The sequence below is a fragment of the Dermacentor variabilis genome, chromosome 9 (genome assembly GCF_050947875.1).
Source record: "Dermacentor variabilis isolate Ectoservices chromosome 9, ASM5094787v1, whole genome shotgun sequence".
Taxonomy (NCBI): domain Eukaryota; kingdom Metazoa; phylum Arthropoda; class Arachnida; order Ixodida; family Ixodidae; genus Dermacentor; species Dermacentor variabilis.
In genome coordinates, this window is record NC_134576.1 from 82,266,735 (window position 1) to 82,291,084 (window position 24,350).

General features: G+C 45.7%; 1 protein-coding gene across 1 annotated transcript in view; it reads left to right on the top strand.

Annotated features, from left to right (window-relative positions):
- LOC142557022 (putative lysosomal cobalamin transporter) overlaps nucleotides 1-20,264 on the top strand; it is a 42,157-nt gene extending 21,893 nt beyond the window's left edge. Inside the window, exons 8-13 of the mRNA XM_075668559.1 lie at nucleotides 4,215-4,279; nucleotides 7,785-7,998; nucleotides 11,426-11,569; nucleotides 12,963-13,005; nucleotides 13,447-13,550; nucleotides 17,608-20,264. Coding sequence (XP_075524674.1) covers nucleotides 4,215-4,279; nucleotides 7,785-7,998; nucleotides 11,426-11,569; nucleotides 12,963-13,005; nucleotides 13,447-13,550; nucleotides 17,608-17,718 — 681 coding nt within the window. The 3' untranslated portion in view covers nucleotides 17,719-20,264. The remainder of the gene's footprint in view (nucleotides 1-4,214; nucleotides 4,280-7,784; nucleotides 7,999-11,425; nucleotides 11,570-12,962; nucleotides 13,006-13,446; nucleotides 13,551-17,607) is intronic.
- Nucleotides 20,265-24,350: the final 4,086 nt, after the last annotated feature.

Consider the following 24,350-nt stretch of genomic DNA (forward strand, 5'->3'; position numbering starts at 1 on the left):
TTAAACAGAGTTCTCTCTGCTGGTAAAAAAACGGCAACAGGTCTTGACCATGTGCACTACACAATGCTGGCACACCTATCCCAAGCGTCGGTAGGGGCACTTCTTAAATTTTTCAATAAAATATGGGAGTCTGGGGTAATGCCCACAGATTGGAAAAAAGCGATAGTAGTGCCTTTTCTAAAACCTGGTAAACCCGCAACATCCCCTAGCAGCTATAGACCCATCGCACTAAGTAGTTGTCTAGCCAAATCTTATGAGAGCATTATAAACGTAAGACTCACATTCATCCTAGAAACAAGAAACCTAATAGACAAACACCAGTGCGGATACAAAAAGGGCTGCTCCACCACTGACCATCTCGTGCGACTAGAGCATGAAATATGTGACGCGTTTCTTCACAAGCAGTACTGCCTCGCGGTTTTCTTTGATTTTGAAAAGGCATATGATGCCACATGGCGATACGGAATTTTGAGAGACCTGGCTGACATGGGAATTCGCGGAAGAATGCTAGAGTGTCTATGCGATTTCATGTCAAACCGAACATTTCAAGTACGTCTCGGCACAATGCTCTCGCGCACATTCACACAAGAAAATGGCGTTCCACAAGGTTGCATTCTGAGCACGACGCTCTTCATAGTCAAAATGAACTCTGTGAATAAGAATCTGTTATGCACTCAATATATGTTGACGATTTGCAAATGGCTTGCCGCGCCTCAAGCTTATCCACCTGTGAACGACAACTACAAATAACGATAAGTAATCTTACACAATGGGCTAACAAAAATGGTTTCCGGTTCTCAACACACAACACTGTTACAGTTCTCTTTTCCCAGAAGCGAGAATTACACTGTACTCCAGGTCTCACATTGCATGATACAATGCTACCGGTCAAAGAACACTATAAATTTCTAGGCGTAACGTTTGACACTAAACTGAACTTCCTGGCCCACATTAACGCAACCAAAATTAAAGCAAACAAAGCGCTAAATCTCCTCAAGGTTTTATCACATAAGCACTGGGGATCTGACCGAACATGTCTACTACGGCAGTGTAGTTTATGGTGCAGCTAGGCAGTCCTACATTAAGCGACTTGATCCAGTTCATAATCTTGGCCTACGACTGGCAAGTGGTGCCTACAGGACATCGCCTATACAAAGCTTATACGTTGACTCTAATGAGCCTTCATTACAGCACCGCAGAGCACAACTTACACTTTGCTATGTATTAAGAATTCGGTCATCACCAGAACATATATGCTACAACATCGTAACACAGTGCCAATTATGAATACACTACACAAATAAACTAAACATGATTCGGCCACTTATCTTAAGACACGAACAATACTGTCAGACCTATAATGTTCCTCCCGAAGCCCTGCAGGTTGCCAAAAGGCCACCAAGATTGCCCCCGTGGTGCAATATTACACAACTATGGGACTGGACGTTAACACATGTGAAGAAAAAAGACATTCCACAAGAACACATAATACAAGAGTTCCGAGCTATTCAAGAAAAATACAAAAACTACACTGAATTTTACACTGACGGCTCCAAAACACAAGAACACGTAGGTGTCGGGATCGTAACAAAAAATTGGGAAAATAGCATTCGGATAAGTAATTTTTCTTCAGTGTTTACCGCCGAAGCTTATGCCATATGAATGGCAGTCAAGAAAATTGCTTCCGACAGGCACAAGAATGCTATTATTTATACCGACTCGTTAAGTGCTCTAAGAGCCCTAAACTTAAATGCCGCGTCTGAACCCCTGCTTGGTGATATCTTAAACATAGTACTTAACAAGAAATACGAAGGAACCATACGATTCTGCTGGGTCCCAAGCCATGTTGGGATACCAGGGAATGAAGCAGCAGATAGAAGCGCGTCCATGGCAGCGCACAAAAGCATAACACATATAACACTTCCTTACAAAGATAGTATCCGAGCGGTTCATAAGGCCCTAGCATCAAAATGGCAACAAGAATGGAACTCGTACGTAAATAACAAGTTACATATCACTAAACCCCTGCTTCGCGAGTGGAAATCATGCATTCGCCAAGAACAGTTCTATGAGGTAATGTTATGTCGACTTCGAATTGGACACACTCGTCTAACACACAATTTTTTACTTCGAAACGAAAACGCACCAACATGCGAGAAATGTCATGAACCGCTTACAGTAACTCACATCATTATATCATGTCCACACACTGAAACGCAGAGGCGGAAACATTTGAAAAATTTGTATCACTTACATATACCTTTGCACCCTGCCTTAATATTGGGGGACGATCCACTAGTGCCATTCACTAACTTGTTCGAGTTTTTAGATGAAACCGGTTATCTACATCGACTTTAAGATAACACAGCTAATGCTGCAGTAACAAGGGATCATATACTGTCCTGTGACTGGTGCAGCATGGCCTCAGTTGCTTTTGCGCCATTAAACCCGAATTAACTAACTTTGCTGCTGGTGTAAATTTTTGGCAGTGGCGCAGTCGTCTTGCTGCCGAAAATTTACACCAGCGACAAAGCAAAATAAAAGTAAACAAAGTAAAACACACTTGGTTACTCTAATATCAGCATGTTCGTCTGGTTGGGCTTTACACCACCAGGTGGCTGCACCCTGCAGGCTGTTCACGTTTGCACCTCCGCTCATCCGGTAAAACACCCAGTCCGTTTGCATTGAATACTGGAAATACTAAAGCTCTCTAATGAAACGGTTGCGTCGAAGCTACTACAGTCTACTTGGAAGCATCCCCATTAGATTCTATTACAGTTGGGCCATGTAGCACGGTGTCACGGATCGGAGTGGTGTCACAGGCCTTGTGCTATCTAGGAGGCGTTGGCTGAGCCCGCCGATGATGTGGCTGTGTGCTCCCTTCCCAACACAGTTGGCAGCATTTTGTTTGGGGGGACTAAGGCCGGTGCGATACACAGTGTATTTTTAATTGTGATCGACCCCTGTCAGGATTGAATTTCTGAACTGCAATTGGCTCCCTTCTGCTGTAGAGTTCTCTACAAACATCACTAGAGGGAACTACGGCGCTAGTGTCTACGGGAGCTGCAAGCATGGCAGCCAGCATGGGAACAATAGTAAATGCATCGATTTGCATAAACTTTGTCCTTCTAGCTTTTCAGATGCCTGTGTGACTTTCCAGAGAGCTCATTTTGAACAAAATACTGTGTTATAAATGCAACAAGTCGCACTGATTATGCATGTGTTTCGATTACCTTCTGCATCTAGAAAGATAGGATTGCTTCAAAATGTAGACCAATAAAGGCAGACTAAGCGCAGTAAATGAAGCCACAAGAGTGGCAGAAGTCACGAGCACAAAGGTAGACAAATCCTTCTACTAACCATCATTCCAACAGTGGCTGAACAATTGTAGCGTCAAAGTTTTTTCTAGTAACTTTGGTAGTAAACTATATGCCTTCTGCAGATTGCGCAAAGTGAGCCAATTGCGATTAAGAAATTCCATCCCACTTGGGATATATCATGATTGAAAGTGGCTGTAGTTAAGATCCTTGGATTGCTCTTAGCAATACTGGGACTAGTTAGTTTTTTGCCACATGTGGAAGCCCTGCCTCCCTTTGCCTGCTTTAGCGAGAGAGAAGAGAATTTATTAGAGAAAATGCAGAGAGATCAGCCTGAGGTTATAGTTTCCTAGCTAGACTATGGAGGAAATTATGGATAGACTATAGAGTTCTCTACCGGATAGCCCGTTGCATTTTTTGCTGGTTTTCACCCTCAGTAACACACCAACTGGCTCAGCCCTTGACCTTGTTGTTCCATAGTTTCAGGAGAATGTAAAGAGAAATTTGTGGAGAAGCTAGATCCTTGAATAATTCTTGTGCAACAACGAATAGTCCAGTTCTTGCCAGGAGTGAAAGGTTAGCTAGCCAGAAAATACACAATCAAAGGCAGCTGGTGACGATGCCTTGACATTTTCGCATCAATGACCCATGATGTCGTAAATGTTAACAGCATTTTCTCATGGCTAGTTAATCATTTGTTAATGCAGATAGAAAGCCTTGCACTTGAAAGTAAGAAGCTGTTCAACCCGGCAACTTTTCAGCGCTCTTTTCGTGGAAAAAAGAAAAGAAAAACGAAAAAGAGGTCTTAAGTTGCCAGACAGCTTCTGTGCTGAAAGTGCTATGCCCAAAATCATGGTCCCAGAATTTGGCCTGTGATAGTGTGTAATGTGTTTGCAGATCCTGTTGGGAGTGGTGTTTGTCCTGCTGGGCTTGTTACTGTGGACATCACTTCTGCTCTCCAAGTGAGTATGGAGTCTCACAAAAAAAAATTTCACAGAAATTATCAAAGATGACTGTCAGTTTACTTGAATGTAACGCGCCTGCAATTGTGACACGAGGGGCAGCATTGCTGTCAGGTGAAATCGAAAAATGAAACCACGAATGTGGCTTGAGATGAACATAAAAAGAAATGATACTTTCATTCAAGGAATCCCAATTTGGAAATGAGTTCTCTTCGCTCATCATTGTTGTCTGAGGAAGAGGCGAAGCTTTCCTTAGGCAGCATTCTTGGGCGACTACTTTGGATATTCAGTAAACCATCGTTATAACGAAGATGCTTTACTCGAATGATTGGTTGATTAGAAATTTCTCCCAGTCCCGACCAAAACACACGCGTTTTACTGGATTACTCAAAGCACACTGACAAGCTGCTCTGCTTAGAGCGAACTGTTAAGGGGCATGCGTGCACTCACACTCGGTGTGAAAGGTGCTTGGCACCTTTCACACCGAGCAAGCGAGCGACTCTCCGTCACCAGGCACACCATCACGCCGCTTATGCAACCTTTTCCTCCATGCTGTGCCTGTGTGCTATCAGCGGCGAACCGACGCGCACTCGCAGCGGTGCTCGTGGCCTCTCCTTCTCACCACACCTGCCTTCCCTCATTGCTCGCCCTCTCGGTTTGTTCTTTTTGATAGTGGCAATCGCACTGCGTAGTATGCCGATCGTCGAGGTCACCGGATCCACGCACGACGATCAAGAGCACCTGTCATGGCACCGGTGCAAGTTGAAACAACAAAACCAAATAAACAAAAGGTGCGGCTGGTAGCGCACGGGTCCCTGCGCGCTTGTTTCCACGGTAACGGTACGAGTGCAACTGTGCGACTCTGCTTTACCAACAGGGAGGACCGGAAAAGCCCCGGGCTTTCTCACCTCCCCTCGCTTGTTGGCTCGGGCAGCAAAATAGAAGAATGTCGCTGCCTTTAGTTTTATTCTGGGGGCTTATGCTCATTGAGCACGCACTGAGCGAGGAAGTAGCCCTCTTCGTCGGCGCACTCATTTCCTCAGTGTTGCACCCGTGTGCGCGTAATCAGTGGCGAGCGTCGGTGTCGCCGATGGTGCCACGGTCGTGGTGACTGCGGCGCTGCGGGAGTAGTGCACAATGGAACAAACAAATGTTACTCCGCGCTGCCTTCTGCATGCCCAGTGTGCCCGAAGTCATCCGAACCAAGAGCTTATTGGCCCCCTCCTACAGCTTGTGCAGAAGGGCGAATCGCGACCAAGAAATTTGATCCCGATCTGGCTCGATTGCAGTCGAAAATGCTCCGTGCGGCACTCGTATTAGACTTCTACGAAGTTGTGCTATTTCAGCTCTAATTCTTTAAGAACTTTTATGGAGTAGTTGCCTTTATCGAATTACCACTTATATAGAGTTGTTTCACCATCTCATTCACTTCGTTATAACGAGGGTTTAGTTCCAGTTTTGAGAAACTTTGCGTGATTCGCAAACGAACGTGTCTGCAACATGGTTGCTGGGGCTGTGCCTAGCTTGCCACCTTTGCACAGTGCCAAGAGCACTGTCGGCCGTACACTTTGATGAGTTCTGTGCCATGACTGGCTGAGTCTCGTAGAAGCAAAGCTTTCTATCAGTGATTGCCCAAGGATCGAGTCATCTTGTGTGCTTTTGAGCGTGTTTGAGATTGAGCATTTCTTAAGTAAGGATACGGCTTTCACATTACGAAAAATGGCAAAAGAATTTTTTTTCTTTTTTGAGAATCGCATTTTCAGTTTCTGTAATTCTTTATCTACAGTGCAACCCCGTTCATACGTTTTTCACCGGACCGGGGAAAAAAAACGTAACAGCCGGGAAAACGCAACAGTGAGGAAAGCTCCGAAAATGAATGAAAAAAAGTGCAGCTTCAACTATAGACAATTTATTTCCACAGAGTGCGCTTAGGACCTAAAAAAAAGTCCAGAATTGTGGCTTGCCGTTTCTTTCGCTCGCTAGAAATCACCACACGTTTCTCAATAGCCTGGAAGGCCGCATTGCTGTCAGCGTCGCTGTGAGGTGCGACGTACCTGCGGAGGAGGTCCAGAGCCGCAACGGCTTTTCGAAAGCTACGATTTGGCAACTCCCCGGCATCATGCGGCTCGTGCATCGCAGTCTGCGACTTCACTCGCGACCGAGATCCCAACGATCTCGGCGATGCTCTGACACTCTGACGTCCCGACAACAACATCCACGGCGACGTAGTCGTCGTATGTGACCGCCATTTTGGCTTTTGGCGAGTTTTGGCCGGGCTTGGCTATGGAGCTGGCTGCAAGAAGCCGCACGCCAATTCGATGGCGGCCTCTCGAACTGGCGTGCGGCTTCTTGCAGCCAGTTCCATAGCCAAGCCCGGCCAAAACTCGTCAAAAGCCAAAATGGCGGTTGGAGCGCGTTGCCTACTTTAGCCCAGGCGGGTTCGGGGGGCTAAGTTTCGACGTATCATGCGGGAACGTTTTCACAGCTACGACGTAACAGCGGGGTTCCTTATACATTGGATCCTATGGAAGCTATGCCGGGACCGGATGAAAACGACGTAGCAGCTGGGAAAACGCAGCAGTGAGGAACGTAACAGCGGGGTTCTACTGTACCTGAATCCAAAATATCTTCACTGAAGTACCTCATAGAAGTGCTCTAAAACTTTTTGCATCAGCAAGGTAATGAAAAATTTCGTGGAAATCCCGAAAAAAATATTTTTTTTCCCACGATATCCCCGGAGCGGCGCAAACGAGTGCCGCCATCTCAGTCTGGTTAGAAAGCGCATTTCTCCCACTTCAAATTTGGCACTTCAGCTCTCTCCTCCACTTGGAGACAAGCTCACACACAACAAAAACAAGAAATGATTAAAGGTCGTTCTGAAGTCTCCGACTGGCTGCGCCTGCCGCATGACTCCAGAGCGCTTTGCCATTGGTCCGGCGCTGGTTTCCTATGGACATTGTCCATTTGGCTCTTTGTGCCTTGTGAGCTCTCGGCTCTCCGTAACCTCTGTGATTGTCAAAATGGGCGCCATGCCTACATGGACATTGCAGAAGCGTGGGTCAGTGCTTCGAATTGGCAACCAAGCACATCGCGTGTAATCCTTGGGCCCGATTTCGCACATCGCCTCCTCTGACTTGGTGATCAAACATGTTGTGTGCAGTCTAACCATTAGGCCACGGTCGCTCGCATACTTTTTCAAAGGCAGTCAGCTTTTTGAAAAACTTGGTGTCTATGCCTTGTGCCATATTTTCGTCTTTTCTTGTGACAGCACATGTTTTGAGGTGCTGTCTTGGACTGCACTATCGATGGCACTGGCCCACCGTTCCCAGTACTTTTCCTCGTAGCAGCTTACACTATGTAGAAATTCTGTGATGTCCAACCTTCTTGATTGCCCAAGTTAACCATTTATTCCTATTTCTAGTTAACCATCTATTCCTATTTAATGTCTCCTTAGTATAAAAGGTGATGCTGGAATGCATCTCAGTGAAAGCATTGACGCATGCAGTGTGGACAAAGCGATGCACTCGCTGGGCTTTCGAATGGGCTACCTGCTGGACCACCCTGAGCTTCCGAACCCACTGGACCTGTCACTGGTGTGGCTGCAGCGCTGGGGTGCCTCTATTCTAGACTCGGCGCTCATACTGGCTCTGCTGCTGTTGCTGATTGCCTGCTCCACGTATGGCTTGCAGCGTGTCGGCATCTGGTGCCTCTTTCTTCGGGTGAGCACGAAAGCTTTGTATGCCCATGTCATGCCAGCAAATTTACTTGTATAGAGCACTGGTGACCTTGTGAAAGGTTATTGCAGGAATGGGGCTGCAGAAATGTATGTGTAAAGGCAGTACCATGTGGAGACAGCAACAATAAAAATACCAGGTTGCTTCAGTTAGTAAGTGTGGAGCTAGAAAGGTTAAAAACATTTCTTTTTTCTTGAGATGTGTAAACAAAATGTCATGTCAGCTGTGGAGATTGAAGCGCCTTCCCGTGCCTCATTCCCCAGGTTGCGCGCTGTGCTTAGCTTGACCTCCGGGAACTGTTGCCCCAGTGGCAACATGTCAGACACAACTAGCGTGATGAAGCTAACCTCCCGCGCAAACTGTGCTTCTCGCTCCTGGTGTCCAGTCACCGTGCCAGCATATGTCACTGAGACGCGCCCTGATTGGCCTCCTGAGTGGCGGCCCTCAGGTGCCCTTTCCACCCGAGCTCTCTTCTGCCGAGCGCTTCACCACTGCGGCAGATGCTCGCAGGCCCGCAACGAGTTGGTTACATTTCGTGACTTCCCGTTCTTGCATTTGGTGGACCACTACCCGCTTAGCTCTAGTGCAGCAGGTGTACCTACTCGATCAGTCTTGCGGTGAGCCTTTGCCCATGAACACTGCAACTATTGCACTGTGGTGTATCCTGGGTTAATAAACTAGTGTTTGTTGACATTCGATTGCGGAGGCTTCTCTGCGCTGGTCGGAGAGTTGACGAACCCTGCCGTAGTGCCTTTGTGTGTTCTGGACTGGACAAGCATCCTGCCCTTTCCTGACCATCGCTCATAGGGTAAGCCTAGTGCAACCCCATCTCCACACTGCAGGCATCACGATTGGGTTCACCATATGGGTCAAGTGCATGCATGCAGACTGGTCAAGTTCGAATTATCTGGTGAATACGAATTTTATGATCGAAATAAAGAATGTTTGGGCCGATAAAAATGCTTGTGTTCTGGCCCGGACCTTCTGTCGGGATCAAATTAACCAGAGTTCAATTAAGTCTACTGTGTCAGTAATCGAATGCATGCTGCCACTGCCACATCCTCGAAGCGTCCTGAGTGGCCCTTCCTAAAGCTATCATGTCTTAATCTTAACCTTTTTGTTCTCCATTGGGTACACAACTTTCTGACTAACCGTCAATAGTTCATTTACGCTAACCAAAGCTTGTCTAATTGATCACCCATTCTCTCCAGCGTGCCGCAAGGCACTGTCTTGGAACCACTACTCTTTTGAATATACATTAAAGGTGTACCGAGAGGCTGTCCTTTGAAAATTCGTTTATTTGCTGATGATTGCATAATCTATCATCCTATTATTAACAACACTGGTTCTCGTGCTCTCTAGTCCAACCTTAACATCATTGAAATCTGGTGTAATAATTGGCTGATGTCCCTCAACGTCAAGAAAATGTCACTGCTTATCCACCGCTGCCAATAATTTATTTTGGCTAAATACGTTATCACCAGTACTGGAACATATGCCATCACATCTTATAAGTACGTAGGTGTTAACCTGTCCGGTAACCTCGGTTGGTCTTCACACATTTGCAGCATTAGCAACGATGCCAATTGCGTTCTATACTACCTGCACTGTAATCCACCTCTTGTTCCCCTTTCAGTAAAACTGCTAGCATATTTAACACTCGTCTGACCCAAACTGGAATACGCATGCTCAGTGTGGTACCCATACCAACCTAACCTGGCAACAGCACTGGGATCCATACAGAATTGCGCAGCAAGGATTGTTCACTCTGACTACTCTTACCACACTAGCGTCATCAAACTTAAGTCATCGCTGAACCTTCCAACCTCGAGCACAGCCACAAAACAGCAAGGCTATGTCTCTTTTACAAGTTTTATCACGTGCTGCATCACCAGACAGACATCACGCCTGTGCATTGCACTTCATCCCATCATAGCCATTCAGAGGCTGTTTAAACCCCTCCAGCTCGCACCACCGCTCATCTTAACTCTCTCTTCGTCCAAACAGTGAAGGACTGGAGTCATTTACCTGCTGAAGTGGTGCACCACTCCAGTCGTTTGTCAAGGCATTCATCAAAAATATGACCTACTAGATATGCCCAGTCCTCATGTAAAACTCCAAAATGGGGTATCTGAGGTATCACTAAAACAAACAAACAAGCAAATAAATAAATAAATAAATGAATAAATAAATAAACCATCTCCCCTATTGCAGCTTGTGCTGCACTCAAAGCTCTGTGCCATGCTCATGTGAATGTCTACAAATCCATAACTGCCATCATGCTGAGCTTCTGTAATGACATAGCCTTGAGATTACATGGTGTGACACACTGTTACAGTGCCCTTGGGAGTCATGGTGTTGGCCCGGTACTATCGTTCACCTACATGAGATGGCCCCATTTTCACTTTTGCTTCTGCTGGAAGCACTGCTTAGTCACGTCTTTTTAAAGAAATCCATCTAGTAAAGATTGTGTCTACACTTGCATAGATGCTAGGAAAAAATGGTGGTGAGTATTTTGAATAGTATGAGGAAAGAGTAGGCGGTGTTTGGAGTGATATTTTGAGTTCTAGGGATCAGATGTACATAGCAGTATTCACCATTGGTGTTGCTGAGCTGCCTTCGATTATTTGGAGGGTGGTGACTAGCATGGATAACCACCATTTCTTAACCCCTGAGGGAGTACAAGCTTGCTTGGTCAGTTGTTACGCTACTACTCATTTGCAGCCCAGTGTGACAGCATGACGGACCACCAAGAGAACCAGGGCATTGGCAAGACATCATGAAGCCATGCTCACATGCGACGACCTTCTGTGTCGTGGTGCTATGACACATACGCCTCTTTGGAAACGAAAATGAAGCGGTTTCATAAAAAAGCTATCGTATTAAATTAGGGTGCTCTGAGGCCTGCCAATTGTTTCTGTAATAATTGGACAACAGCTTTTCTGATCAGGAAGTATCAAAGTGATCGGCATTCAAAGTCCAAGAGCTTGATCTTGTCAAGGAGTTGATGAGCAAGACTTCCGCATTGCATTCCACATTCTTGACTGATCTAAAATTCTCACAACATCAAGCTTAAGTTCATTTTAGGAATCTGTTGGGGTATTTGGTGTAGGCAGGCGTGAGCTTACCCTTACTCTATGCACCTTCACTTTACGCAGAAAATGATAAGTTGTAAATGATATGTCAGCGTTCCTTTAAGAATTGCGGTAGAGTGCCGTTAAGCTTAGTGATTGCTTCTGTCGAGTGGTGACACAGCCATCTACTTTCGTAAATTAAGTTGGAATGCCAAATAGAGGAAGTGAAAGTTCTAGAATTTGAGGGTTAACGTCTTTCTGCAGGTGTCCCTTTAAGACGTGCAGCTGTGCCTAGCTGTGTTTCGATCTGTTGAGGGCCACATACATGTGCTGTGCAGATGTACCGTCTACGGATGGGTCGAGCGCGGCCACAGGCAGTTCTGCTCCTCTGCATGGCACTGGTGTTTGTGGCGCTGGCACTCAACGTGCTGCTGCACTCAGCCTGCCCGCAGTATGCCACCTACGGGTCACAACGTTACCAGGTATGCAAGCCCGTTCCTTAATTTGATCTAGCAAAAGCCTGCTTTTTTTTGTGCGAGACCAGCTGTGGCAGATTGCTCTATGGCTTTTCTTCCTGTGCCTTGTTTGTTCTAAGTGACGGTTGTAGTGCTGAAGATCATTGCTGCAGAAAACGTGGCGCTGAATGTAGCAGCAAGTGTAGCATCGAATGTTGCATGAGCAAGGGTGAGCCAAGCATAAATGTCTGTGCTGGCTAAAGCACCAACTCGCCTGTGGCCAAATTTGTGTTCTTGTGTTGTTGCAGTGAATGCTTTTGAGTGCCACTCTTGGAATACGCAGCACAGGCCTGTTTCAACAGAAATAATCTGAAGTATGAATCGCTCTCAGTGATGCCAGTTGAAAAGTGAAAATTTTCTCAGTAACTAAAGATGTTGCTGTCTGTCACTGTGATGACGAAATGCGATGCACAGTATGTCTCATCAGAAGAGAAAGAGAACTCGTTATTTGAAAGCAAAGAGGTTTGCCAGCATTGAAGTGGTTGCCCACATGCTACTCTGCAAGGGGGGGGGGGGGGCGAGAGAGAGAGGAGGCTTAGCACAAGGAGAGCATTGTGAAGGATGCATCTCATGAAAATCGTGGAAAAAAACTGCGGCCCTTACACGAGTCTATACACCACATGTGTACTGGTGGCACGTGCACGTCCTCTCCAACTTGACGTAACGTGTGCGTGTGCACATGGTATGTCGGACTATATTTAGCCCTTTGAACCCTCGCCTAATCACGTGGTACACTGCGGCGAAGCTTGAGCAAGTGCAGCTGTGACGCCTCTCTGCAGCAGATACATGACTTGATGTCACACCTTCACACATGCACGCTGGCGGCTGAAAGTCAAATGCGCGCCGAGATTGACCTTGGGAGTTGTACCTCGAGGAGCACAGGAGCACAGGTCGTCCTGCATTTGAACGATTTCCTTTATCCTCTCTATTTATTTTTTCTACCACCACATGGCTCTGACTATCGGCATTGTCCCAATGACTGTGGTGTTCTGCTGGTGTCTATGAGGTCACAGGCCCTGCAGTGTCAGCCCCATTCCGATAGAGACATGTACTGTACTTTGGCCGCATGGTAATGTTGTAACCCAGGTAGTCAAAGTTAATCTGGAACCATTCCTCTATGGCTTCCTTCATAGGCCACTGTGCAACTGTGGGACATTGAATGCCACAGTGTAACTTTTTAATTGGCTCTGAACTCGGGGAGTTGACTTGCATTCGTCGCTGACCTAAAATGGAATAAATGTGGCAAGTTATGAGTAACCAAGTGAACCTCGGACGAACTTAAGCACGTTGTCTGCGTGCAGCACCACAAGGTGAGAAATCGCACACAGTGGTGACAACGTGTTGCTGCTGGTCATTGCAGGGTGTTAACGGCACACAGCCCTGTGACTCGCAAGCACTTCCAGGTGAGTACATCACTTGATTCTCTTCAAACAGAACACTGATTATTGCTTCCTCAACAGAGTTGTGCAGGGCAGACAGACAGACATTTTTCATGAGAGAGCATGGGGCAGAACTAGTTTACAAAGACCATCCAAGTATGCGAATAGCCGAAATGCGTCGTGCATGCATGTGTACGGCAGTCATTACGAAGCCATACACTGACATTAAGAAGTTTCATGAACACTTAGTGCACTGCAAACGCCGAACTATGAAAAAAGAATTTAGAACTGATAGTTTCAGTGCAAAATTCAAAAAATGGAATATGGTCTTCATTTAATAGTAATGAACTTCTTACTGTGGAATATAACGAAAATAGATTTGAAGATATACTTTAATAAGTCTATACTGACATAATGTTTCTGTATGATGGCACATTAAACAGCGTGATTTGATTTGTCTTCCAGATGATTGTGTGATGAGCCGTGGAAGTGCCATGCTGGAGGGATTCTTTTTCAAGGCGTGGATCTTTGGCGCCGCTTTCTACTGGGCCACCTGGATATTCCTGGGGGTGAGTACGCTCTCCTCAATAACTAGCAAGCACATTGACATGTAGAGAGCTTCTTTGTCGAATTACGTGTTGGTTCACATAAACGTTCAGAGCATACATTACCTGTCTGCCATCAGGAAAACAGAAGGGAGTAATGCATGAAGACTTGCAGAACCCTGTACAGTGCACTCATCCACGCAGCAGTGGGTGTGCCTGAGCTTCTCAGGAGCTGCTTATAAGCATGTGATATGGTACCACAGTTTCGTACTTTTGTCATCTTTGATGCTACAGTACCACACATTGTCTTGAAGGGTTGCAAAGATGCTGCGACTGTCCACATAAAAAATAGATTTCGCTAAATTGAGACGACATATCCGTATATAGGCTGCCTAGAAGCAAGGCACTGTTATTGAACCACCGAAATTTATTCAGCAGAAGTTACCTGCCCAGTGCATTTTCTTAGGAACTGGTGCCTCTGCACAGCAACCATTGCTCTGCTGCAGCAGGATCGCTTGGAGCAGTGCTTACACTGTTGAGGCTCCAATTAGAGTTGTTGAAACGAACATTCAATAATTTAGAATAGTGAACTGTTGAATGAATAACAAGGCTATTGGATTCACATTCAAAATTTTACATACAGTAGACTTCTGTTAATTCAGCCCTGGTTAATTCGATTTTTCGGTTAATTTGATCCTGGCTGAAGGTCCTGGCCCATGCAGGTGTATAAGTCCACAATTTCATTACTTCGATCCTGAAGTTAACCTTCGCTGGATAATTCGAACTTGACCAATCGTCGCGCATGTGTCTGACCCCTATGGTGACCCCGATAGCAACCCTGATAGCGACCCCTTTAGTGTTCAGTGTCTGTCTTGGCAGAGCCGTGGAGCTAGGGGGTCAGTGAATGCTTTCAACACGTGTAATCATGCATCAACATCTCCCATTTTCGGCATGCCCTAGGAAGGTTTTCAAGCAGTAACCATAGCTCACAATGTCTGATTAAGGCATTTAGCCGATTTTAACATGTGCCTTTTTTTTAATAGAAAATTGGGCCGAAAATCGCTTGCGCAGTGCAATTGGACAAAACACCAAAACTGCCTTAGCAACGTACGTTTGTATGCTTTACCGCATAACACGTCCCTTGTTATGCGGTGAAGCATACAAGTGTTGCGGCGAAGTTAGCATTTAAAACTGTGTGGCGAAACTGACTTTAGGAAACCAGGTGCCATTGCACAGCACTATTTCTTGCTGAAAAATCCGGTGCATGTTAGATTTCTGCTTTTTTTAGGAGCTTTAATGTAATTTCTATGTTGGTGTCCTACTTTGTATGCATAGAAAGGGGGCACATTTCATTTGGGGGCGTGTTAGAATCGGGCAGCTTTTGCCAAATGAATCACCAGTACGGCTTGGCATTTCTTCTGCATCTTGTTTAATTCGACTCGCTGGATTATTCGATCAGTTTCGGTCGAATTAACGCAAGTCCATGGTATTTATGCACCCTGACTCAGCAGCAGATATAGAAGGCACACTACAATCGAACCACAGAACAGTTCGGTGTGTCAGGTGTGCGCAGCTGAGATGGGCAGGAAGGGCCGCAACAGTAAGCCTGTTTGGCAAAGATGGAAACTTGCTGCAACAACACACGAAGCAAATGCAAAGTGCTGAAGCGGACTTTAGAAAACTGGACACCATGCACAACAATTGGGTGTGCGTTAGAATTCGACTTCATTTAGGAGCTTTGTCATATTTAAATCAGTTTTCTGCTTTGGCCGCATAGAAAAAGACATGTTTGATTTTGGAGTGTGTTACACTCGGGAAAATGCTGTCAAATGAATCAGCAGTGCTTTAGGGTTTTTGACGCAAAAGCGTCAAATGTGCCATCGAGGGAAAAAACCGGCGGCCTCTGTAGCAGTGAAAAAAATAGTACCTCACTTACCATTGGTTTCAACGCCATGTCATGGCTGTGAAATCAGCATCATAAGTGCACGAGGCGCACTCATGATGCTGGCTTGCGCTTGCTGGCTCGTGCTGCACGTACCGCCACGGAGTCTGAAGCATCTACATCGTCGGTGGCCGCAACCTCGGCAGTAGTGAAACGTGGCTGTCCACGCACCGCAAACGAAGTAAGGAAGCGGAAGAATGCAGCAGGCAGGCAATGACATCCACCTTCGTTGTAAACTTTCCCAATACACGGCAGGCAGAACAAGAACTAACGCAAACATTACTCGCAGCGCTAAACTCGAAGGACTGCTCAAAGGCGCTCAATTGGACATTAATGCTTTCTTGTTTACAGGTCGTAAGAATTGCTTAGGTGTCCTCAGATTTTTTTCATCTTGTTTAATATGACCCACTTAGTAATTCCATCAATTTTGTAGGTCCCGTCAGAGTTGAATTAACGGAAGGCGATTGTATACTACTACTCTGTGAGTAAGATGCTTGTAAAGCCCTCGTAAACATTGTGACAATTTCACATAAGCTGTAAATTCATATACAGTCGACCTTCTTCAATTCGTCCCTGATGGGAGCAGCAAAATCTGTTGAATTATCTGGCTGGTCAAATTAAGCAAAATGCAGATATAACACCAAAGCACACAGCTGATTCGTTTGGCAATATTTAGCTGATTATAATGTGCCCCCTAAATAAAAGATGGCCACTTTCTGTATTTCCAAAGTAGTAAACTAACGTAGAAATCACATTGAAGCTCCTAAGCAAAGCAGAAACTTAGCGTGCACCTGATTTTTTAGGAAGAGAAATGGTCAAAGGTGTAACATGTGTTGCACAATTACGGCTGGTTTCCTAGTCGGTTCTGCCAAATTTTCTTTTTTAAGCTAGCTTTGCCACAATAAGTTTGTGCTTTGCTGTAAAGCACACAAATGCTGCGAAGGGGGTTTTGGTTTTGTATCTGATTGCCCCACGCAGGCAATATGCAGCCCAATTCCCTTGAAAGAAGAAAGCATTGGTTAGAAGCGGGTAAATAGCGGTGTCAGATATTCTGAGCTGCACTTATTGCTTGAAAATCTCCCTAGGGCAGGATGAAAATAGGTGTTTTCAGCAGAAGATGATGTGTTCAACGCGTGCACTGTCCTCCTAAGCTCCTTCAAGACAGGCGCTGCCACTAAGGGGGTTGCTATCAGGGTCGCCATAGGCGTCAGGCACACGTGCGCGGGCTGGTCAAGTTCTAATTATACAGCAAAGGCCAATTCTAAGATCGAAACAATGAAGGTTAGGGCTTGAAGAGATGCATGGGTGCCAGCTGGGACCTACGGTTGGGATAATATTAACCACGAAGTTGAATTAACCATATCCCAATTAATGGATGTCTACTGTATCACATTTGTCCACTTTAGATGCTCTAACCTATGCAGTTTGCAGGACTGTAGTATCTGCTTTTGGTGCAAAGTTATGGAATGGTAAACTTTGGGCTTCAATTTTTGTTTAGCTTACCAGCTTTCAGGAATTTTTGTAAAAAATTCCTTGCCTTAAATAATAAGAAGTCTGCTTCCTAAGGTCACTAGAACTTCCTCTCAGATGCAACAACAACCTGCATTGACTTCGCTGCCTGCGTTGCTTTCTTAGTTTCATTAGTACGATGGTCCTCACCGTGCAGCATGTTGCAGACATGTGCCAGTGGAGGGTAAAGGCATCAAGCACATGGAGTGATGGGGGAATCTGAGCATGTGCCAAACTACGTTCTTGTGCCCTCTGACAAAGCAGGCGCCTGGTAATGCATATTGGCAGGCACACGAGCACGGAAGGACGTGCATGTGCAGTGCCATGTCTCAACACCAGGCACTTGCTTTGTCAGAGGGCGCAAGAATGTCGTTTGGCACATGCTCCCAGACACCTCAAAATTTTCTCCTCACCTTTACACTACAAAACAGGGGCCTTTGTCGGCAATCTCCGATTACTCCTGTCTTGTGTCTGCCGATACCATCCTTTGCCCACGAAGTTCTGACTTAGTTTCGTTGCAACTTTGTTTGCATTGCAACGTAGATAGATGAGTGCCGTTGTTGATTGAGCATGGCAGAAGTTCCCAACATTGCCACTGCTTTAACCACCTGGTCCCATCTATATACTCAGAGCACGGTGGTCTCCTTCCTTGTGCTGATGGTGCGTGGCCGGCAGTCATCGGTGGAGGTCGACACTGATGAATTTGAGGACGACGACGATGATCCCCTCATACGTGCCTAAATGATACGAAGTACCACTAATCGAGCTACCACCATGCGCTATCATCACGTTCCGAGTCCGCCCCTGTGAGAGATCAGTCCCTTTTCGGTGTCTGCTGTTTTCCTTTGCTCCCTCATCTCTCGGTAAAAGGCACCCTTTACTAGATTTGGCTAACGAACACACAGCCAAATATGCATATTTAATCGCAGTCTAGTGTATTGCTTAAGGCCAGCTACAACAAAGTGTCACTTTAGCTAAATTGGTTATAAATGAGTGTTGTGTACTATCGAAGCGTTCTTAGCAAAGCTGCAGGGGCCGACATTTGTTTAGCTTTCTTATTAGCAGGCCTTTAAATAGCACCTAAAAATGTGGTGGTGCTAAAGCAGATGTGCCGTAAATACCAGCATGTCACCTTACCCGAGATTTTTTCAGCACGGTGCAGGCAGCCACAAGTGCTGCCTAATCTCACAGGTCATGCCAAGGAACTGCGCTGGTTTTGCGTGTTCTATGTCATGCATCATGTCTGGCGAGCGGCAGTGACTGTGCTTTTTAAAAACAATATTTCTTTTAGTTTTGGTGCCAAAAATGTATATTTAGTTGTTTTTTAACTTTTCCTTACCATCTATTTGTATTTGAAATTAAGATATTGCACGGCAACTGCTCCATAGCTGCACTATCTCAATCTAAGCTTCTTGTGCGGTCCAAAGTTTTGTTGCAGTTGGTGTTAAAGTATTCTTTTATGGGCTCAGGAAAGAGCCCGCTATGTGTTAGCCAGGCACATGCAATCAAAAGATCTTATGGAGTATAAAAATGTTTTAGAGAAGGCCTGGTACTTGAGAACTTTGTGACCCTATCTATAGCGTGGTGGTCTACAGTCTCCCTGGTGCTGCGGTCGTTCAGTAAGCAATTGCATTCTGAGGTTGAGAAGCACCTCATGCTGTTGCTTCACTAAAAGCCAGCTTGCGGTTTTCTGCTGCTACTAATCATCGACATGACTGGGTTGTAGTGTCACGGTTTATATTCTCTTATGAAAGCATTGGAATGAGTGTGTGCGCGCGTGTGTTTTGTGAGATAAATTTGTGTGCAAACGAGTTTGAAGGCAGAATTGTGCAGAAGAGCATGAAATACTACAGCACATATTTTCCACTTTTTGTAACTGCTGAAAAACACCTTTATAGAAAAGGCTTTTTCTTCGTTTCTTGCAGTTTCATTAAGTCTGTTAAAGGTTATATGAAATTACTTGTACACATTGTAGATAGGAACCAATGTTTTTTATTTGAAATAGGTTGATCCTAATAGCACAAAGGGGTTAGTCTATGTGTGAGAGCAAGCCAAAGTATGCAGCTGACTGTGATGGTGTTTGTGAAAGTGTTCCATTGTCTACCATGGCAAGCGTTTCGTACGAACTTCTTTTGTGGTGCGCTGATGTCAATTTGTCGACCATCAAGTTCGTTACTTGTACTGGCTCCAGGAACAATGGAAATAGACCAGTGCTGTGCAGTGGCGAACATTACCGAGCACTCTGCTTACTTCTTCTCTTTGATGTGCTTCTCAGTCGGTCGAGCAAGAGATAATCATTCTTAACTATGTATCAGTTACATTGCTTTGGCAGTTTGTGAGTAATGGAACTGCATGCACATATGGCCATTCCCAGAATACCAGTAAGGTAGGCCTAAGCAGCACCGCTGGCACAAAGTGGTCGGCAACCATAAAATCAGGAATGCATGCAGTCTAACTTCATTATAACGAAGTAGCATCTAAAACAAAAATAAAGTCATTATAAGCTATATTAGTTACACTGGTAAATATTGGCTGCATATGGTAATATTGGTGAAAAACATTTTAGTTTTACTTCATTATGTTTGATAATTTGGTATATTCGTGTTCATTACTTCAAGTTTCAACTGTGGTGGCTCTCTTCTTTTCCTCCAAAAAAAGATGCCACTATGAGCGCTATGGCTGCCACCCACATCTTCACTGCTGTGGTATTCAGCAAAGTGCAATATGCATACAAACAGGCCCAAACCCTATGATGTCTCTGTGCAGCATACACCTGTGACAGTAATTTCATGTGATGTGACATATATATTGATGGCAAATTCGACTGGGCTTTTTAGAGCACTCCAGCAGTGCTTCAAAGACTATTAAAACAGCAGCAGAGCTCTAGTGTGGCCAGAAGTGGGCTCCAGTAGAGTTAATGAAGCTGGATTATCACTACTATACCCAAGTATTCTGGTGGTAAAGTTTTAGACTCAATTTAAATTATTTTTTGTTGCATGTAGGGTGCTCTAAGATGTACAGTCGAATGTCCAGAACTGCTGTTGCAAACCAAGATAGCCTGTTCTTCCTTTAGTTGCTGACAGTACCCAAATTTGCTACGAGTTATTCATGCTTGACATTACGTGTTTTTGAAACTCAAAGAAAACTGTACATACTATACTATACTCTGTGTGTTGACTGTACAGTGCTGAAAGAGCAGTGTTCTTAGTTTGCTTGTTCTTGCCCTTCCACACTGCTTAATTTTGGAATGGAGTGCAAATGAAAATAAATAAAAAGTTGGATATCTCCCCCTGTTTGTTGCTTACAGTATTACTGTGTTGCAAATAAGTCTTAGATCAGCCCCAGTATTTATCAATGCCCCTCACCTCATGCTTCTACCTCATGCCTAAGGTATACTCCTCAGGAATGCCCCTCGGCAATTCTCAATGTCCTAATCAGGTGCCTTCAGCATCATCTTGAAAACACTGGATAGAGTAGAGAGGTGTTTCTCTGGTGATTACTGAAGAATTGATGAGTAGCATTATCGAGGTATGGTGATACTTCAGTCAAGAGGTGCTGTTACCCTCTACTTTGCGCAATAAAGGATAAAGGTTGGACTCAAACACCGTTATTAAACTATGTTCTAGTAGCGTAGTAATGGCTTGCAACTTAGCCTACAATAACATTGCGATTGACCGATGTTGGTGAATGAAAGTCCCACTCCTGTGAAGTTTGATTCTCACATGAATTATTGTGCAGATGTTTTGACCAGTAAGTGGCCCTTGAGGCAAACTGTCCCACCGGGAAGCTTTGTGACTATCGGAATAGCACACTACATCAATTCCACCTGCTTCATCATGAGCCACCTTCACCTTTAGTTTATTGGAGGCCGCACTATTGAAAAGACATAAATGCTGCTACAAAGCGGAAAGTGGCAGCTTTGAGAGGGCGTGGTCTAGCAGTGCAGCTGTCCATTATCTTTCTGTTTCTTCTCCACCTTTCCCCACATTGTTGGTAGATGTTCAGGTGTCAGCCTGAACATCTGAGCAGATAGGGCCCAGTCAGCAGGCTTTCCTCTCTGTCAATAAATCTGTCTCTCTTGATGACATTAGCCACTTTAGGCTGCTTTGCAGAAATGCTGATGAGGCCAACAGTCTCCAGGGCCTCGTGCCATCACCAAAAGGTAAGTCACTTGATTGGTGGGGTTTATAATGGTTAAATATTGTGCAGGTAAAAAAGGTATTGAGCAGTACCGTTCGGTGAAATTTGAGCTCGGCTTTATTCGAACTCATGAATGCGAATCAATGTGAGTAAAGAATTATCTGAGCGTGAAAGCATTCTTACTCTGCCAGAGAAGTTGGCAACTCGAGAAAGGACTTGGCCGCACCTGATAGGCACGGCACCAGCACATAAAAAAAAAAAAACGTGGCTTTGGAGAGCTCAGCTTTATCACCAAATAGACACATTTTTATGTTACATATAATTTGACGCATGCACTGCCCTAGACAGAAGAGGCCACAAGATTTTACACACGAGTGTGGCCGCACACAGATCACAGCGGCAGGCCTATCGTAATTGTGCTTGCAGAGCAAGAAGCAGTACTTCGTATCATGGGCAAAGGTGGCACATTGATAACTGTAGATGGTTGTGCAGGCCACAATGGCCTTTGGTATAACATCAATAACAAAAAATTCTTTGTCGCTGACATGCAGCTTACCTGATTATGCTTCAGACTAAGGAGAGTAGTTCTAGAGGTTGTCTCAACACTATTTTAACATGTAAAAAATAGTGCAACACATGGCAAGACACAAGGGCCAGCATACAAAAAAAAAAAAACCAGAATGACACAAACATGTGATAAGAGAATGAAAGATAATTTTTTGTACTCTTGTAGAGCTTCGAAACAGCATGATGGTACAAAAAAAAAGTCCCAGTTTCGCCCGAAAAACAAAGGACCGACTGCGATAGCAAATTAGTGGGCAGCTATGCGAAGTAAAGACAGTAGCTTTATTGGCCGTATAAACTTGGACACGTTCGCTTACTTACTGAATCAACAAGCATTGTGTCAGCACGCACAAGAAAACATGAACACATCACACTCGATGAGTGTGGACACTCGCTGTCAAAACGTAGGTGTGAGCAAGCGCGGAAGCAGCAGCGAGCGAAGTGACCTTCGTGCGGTCTGTCGCTAAAACTTAAAAGCGGCAAGAACCCAGCGAGCACAGATACGGCGCGTGCAAGATACGGCGCGTGCGACTGCGCGCGACGGTGCAAAGTATACGCACTCGTTGGGGCAGTCCCCCTTCTCCCGCCCGCGCTGCCTCCCGGCTTTTCTCCGTATTGGCGGCGAGGAGTTACGGAGCCGCCATCTATTGGAAGCGCCTCGCTGGCGTAGTATGAGGGATCACGCGGCGCCCTCCTCAGGTTTTGCTGTCCGCACTCACTGAAAGCACCACGCGCGAGCTCTCCCGGACATTTCTGTAATTACTTTCGAAACGAGAGAAGTTTTTTACTGTCTAAATAATAATCTTGGGCAAACTGAAAGCACAGAATCGTTTACAGACGCTATCTATTTACCGAATACGTACAGTGAACGCCACTGCGCGCGGTCGCCGCGATGGAGTCTCCCGAACCGGCTTCTTGCGTGAAAGGTAGGTAAATGCTGAGAGTAAACTATGTGAAATATATTGTTATAGTGTTTGTGTAACTACATGTAGCATAACAGAATGAAGCCTCAATGCAGCGATCGCACGGGTTCGCAGCGACCGACTGCGCGTCTGCACGCATGTCCGCGCACGTTTTGCTTTCGCTATGAGCGCGTTTTCGCACCGTGCCATGAGCTTTAGGCGGCAGAATATGAGAATTTGACAGTATACAAGCAACCATTGTTGCGTGGGTGCTATCAGAGCTGTTCAAAAATAATTTCATTGTAGAGACTTCGACGCCTACGGGACTGTGATGTGCCGTCGCGACGATTCAATCTTTGTTTTTCTTCTAAATTCTTGGGCGTTTCCATATTATTTCTCGAGTTGTGTCGCACTGTATGTTTATCGGTGTTCTCAGCGTGCGATTCCCGCTGCTTCTTTTTTGTAATCCAGTGCATTAATTCATAACACGTACAAACATGACCATATGCCATGCCTTTTTTTAATATGCGTCTTACCGCTCCCTTTCCATTCCAGTGAACTTGCCAGTATCTATAGCAGCGACAGGTTCATAGAGCAAACCGTCATGACATTAGTCGGGCAGCGGACTCGGGCGAGCGTCTCAGCGCGCATTTCCGAACATCGCAGACCCGGTGCCGTAGCAGAAATCTTCCTCGCATCTGTGCTTGATGCATACCCGAGTTGTAGCCGATGACTGTTTGCTGGTTTTATGTTTCGCTAGCCAAGCTTCACGCAGCTTCTTGTCCTGCGGCTACGTGTGAATAAGGCTGACACCGGGCACCGTTGTGTACGTCCGGCACTGCGGCACCGAGCAGTAGCCTACCATGTTGCGCGCCTTCCAAGGCAGCCACTACCTATTCTAGTGCTTTCAAGCGTTGTAAAGGAGACACTCGAAGCGGGAAAATCTCGCCACTAAATGAGGACCGCAGCGTACGAGGGAATTTAAACTCTCGTTTTCAGCTTGCTTCGGCGCTCTCTAAGCAGCCGACGCGGCCGCTATGTCCACGTGATCCCTAATAGCACGTCACGCCGACGGTGGCGCCAGTTTTTCCAGTGGTGGGGCTCGAGGCCAATATGGCGCACGAGATTGAGCCGCGATCGTCAGTTCCCCTTGCGCATGGTTGCGAAATATGCAGTTGCTGCCGCAGCTCAACGTCGTGCCTCCTACCTCCCTGCCACACCCCCGGCCCCTCCCCTCCCTGCCTCACTACTTGCCTCTAATCTATATATGGCGCGTGAAATTGAGCCGGGATCGTCAGCTCCCCATGCGCCAAGTCGCGAAATTCGCTGCCGAGCACAACGCCGCCCCACCTCCCTGCTTTCCTTCCATACCTCTACGGCCTTTCGCGCGACGGAAGACGGCGCGTCTGTTATCCGCTTTCTTCCTTCGCACGCGCGCCAGATTGAGCCGGCATTGTCAGCTCACTCTCACACGCTTTCACTCGCACAACATATGACGCGCGGCGACAACGTTACCGCCCTTGGACTTTACACGAAACGTAACGGCGACGGCAGAAACGAGCCTGGAGTGCTCATGTAATTGTCGTCGTAATAAAAAAAACATAAGCGTGGGCCGGCCCCGCAGATATTGCAATACCAGGCCGACCCGTGGCGGAGGTCAAGCAGGCTTAATTGAAGCACTCCCCCTCTAACAATAAAAATCGTAAATAACAGTGAATGAAATAAGTCAGTGAAGATGTATTGTTTTAAATGGATAGGTATTCTGGA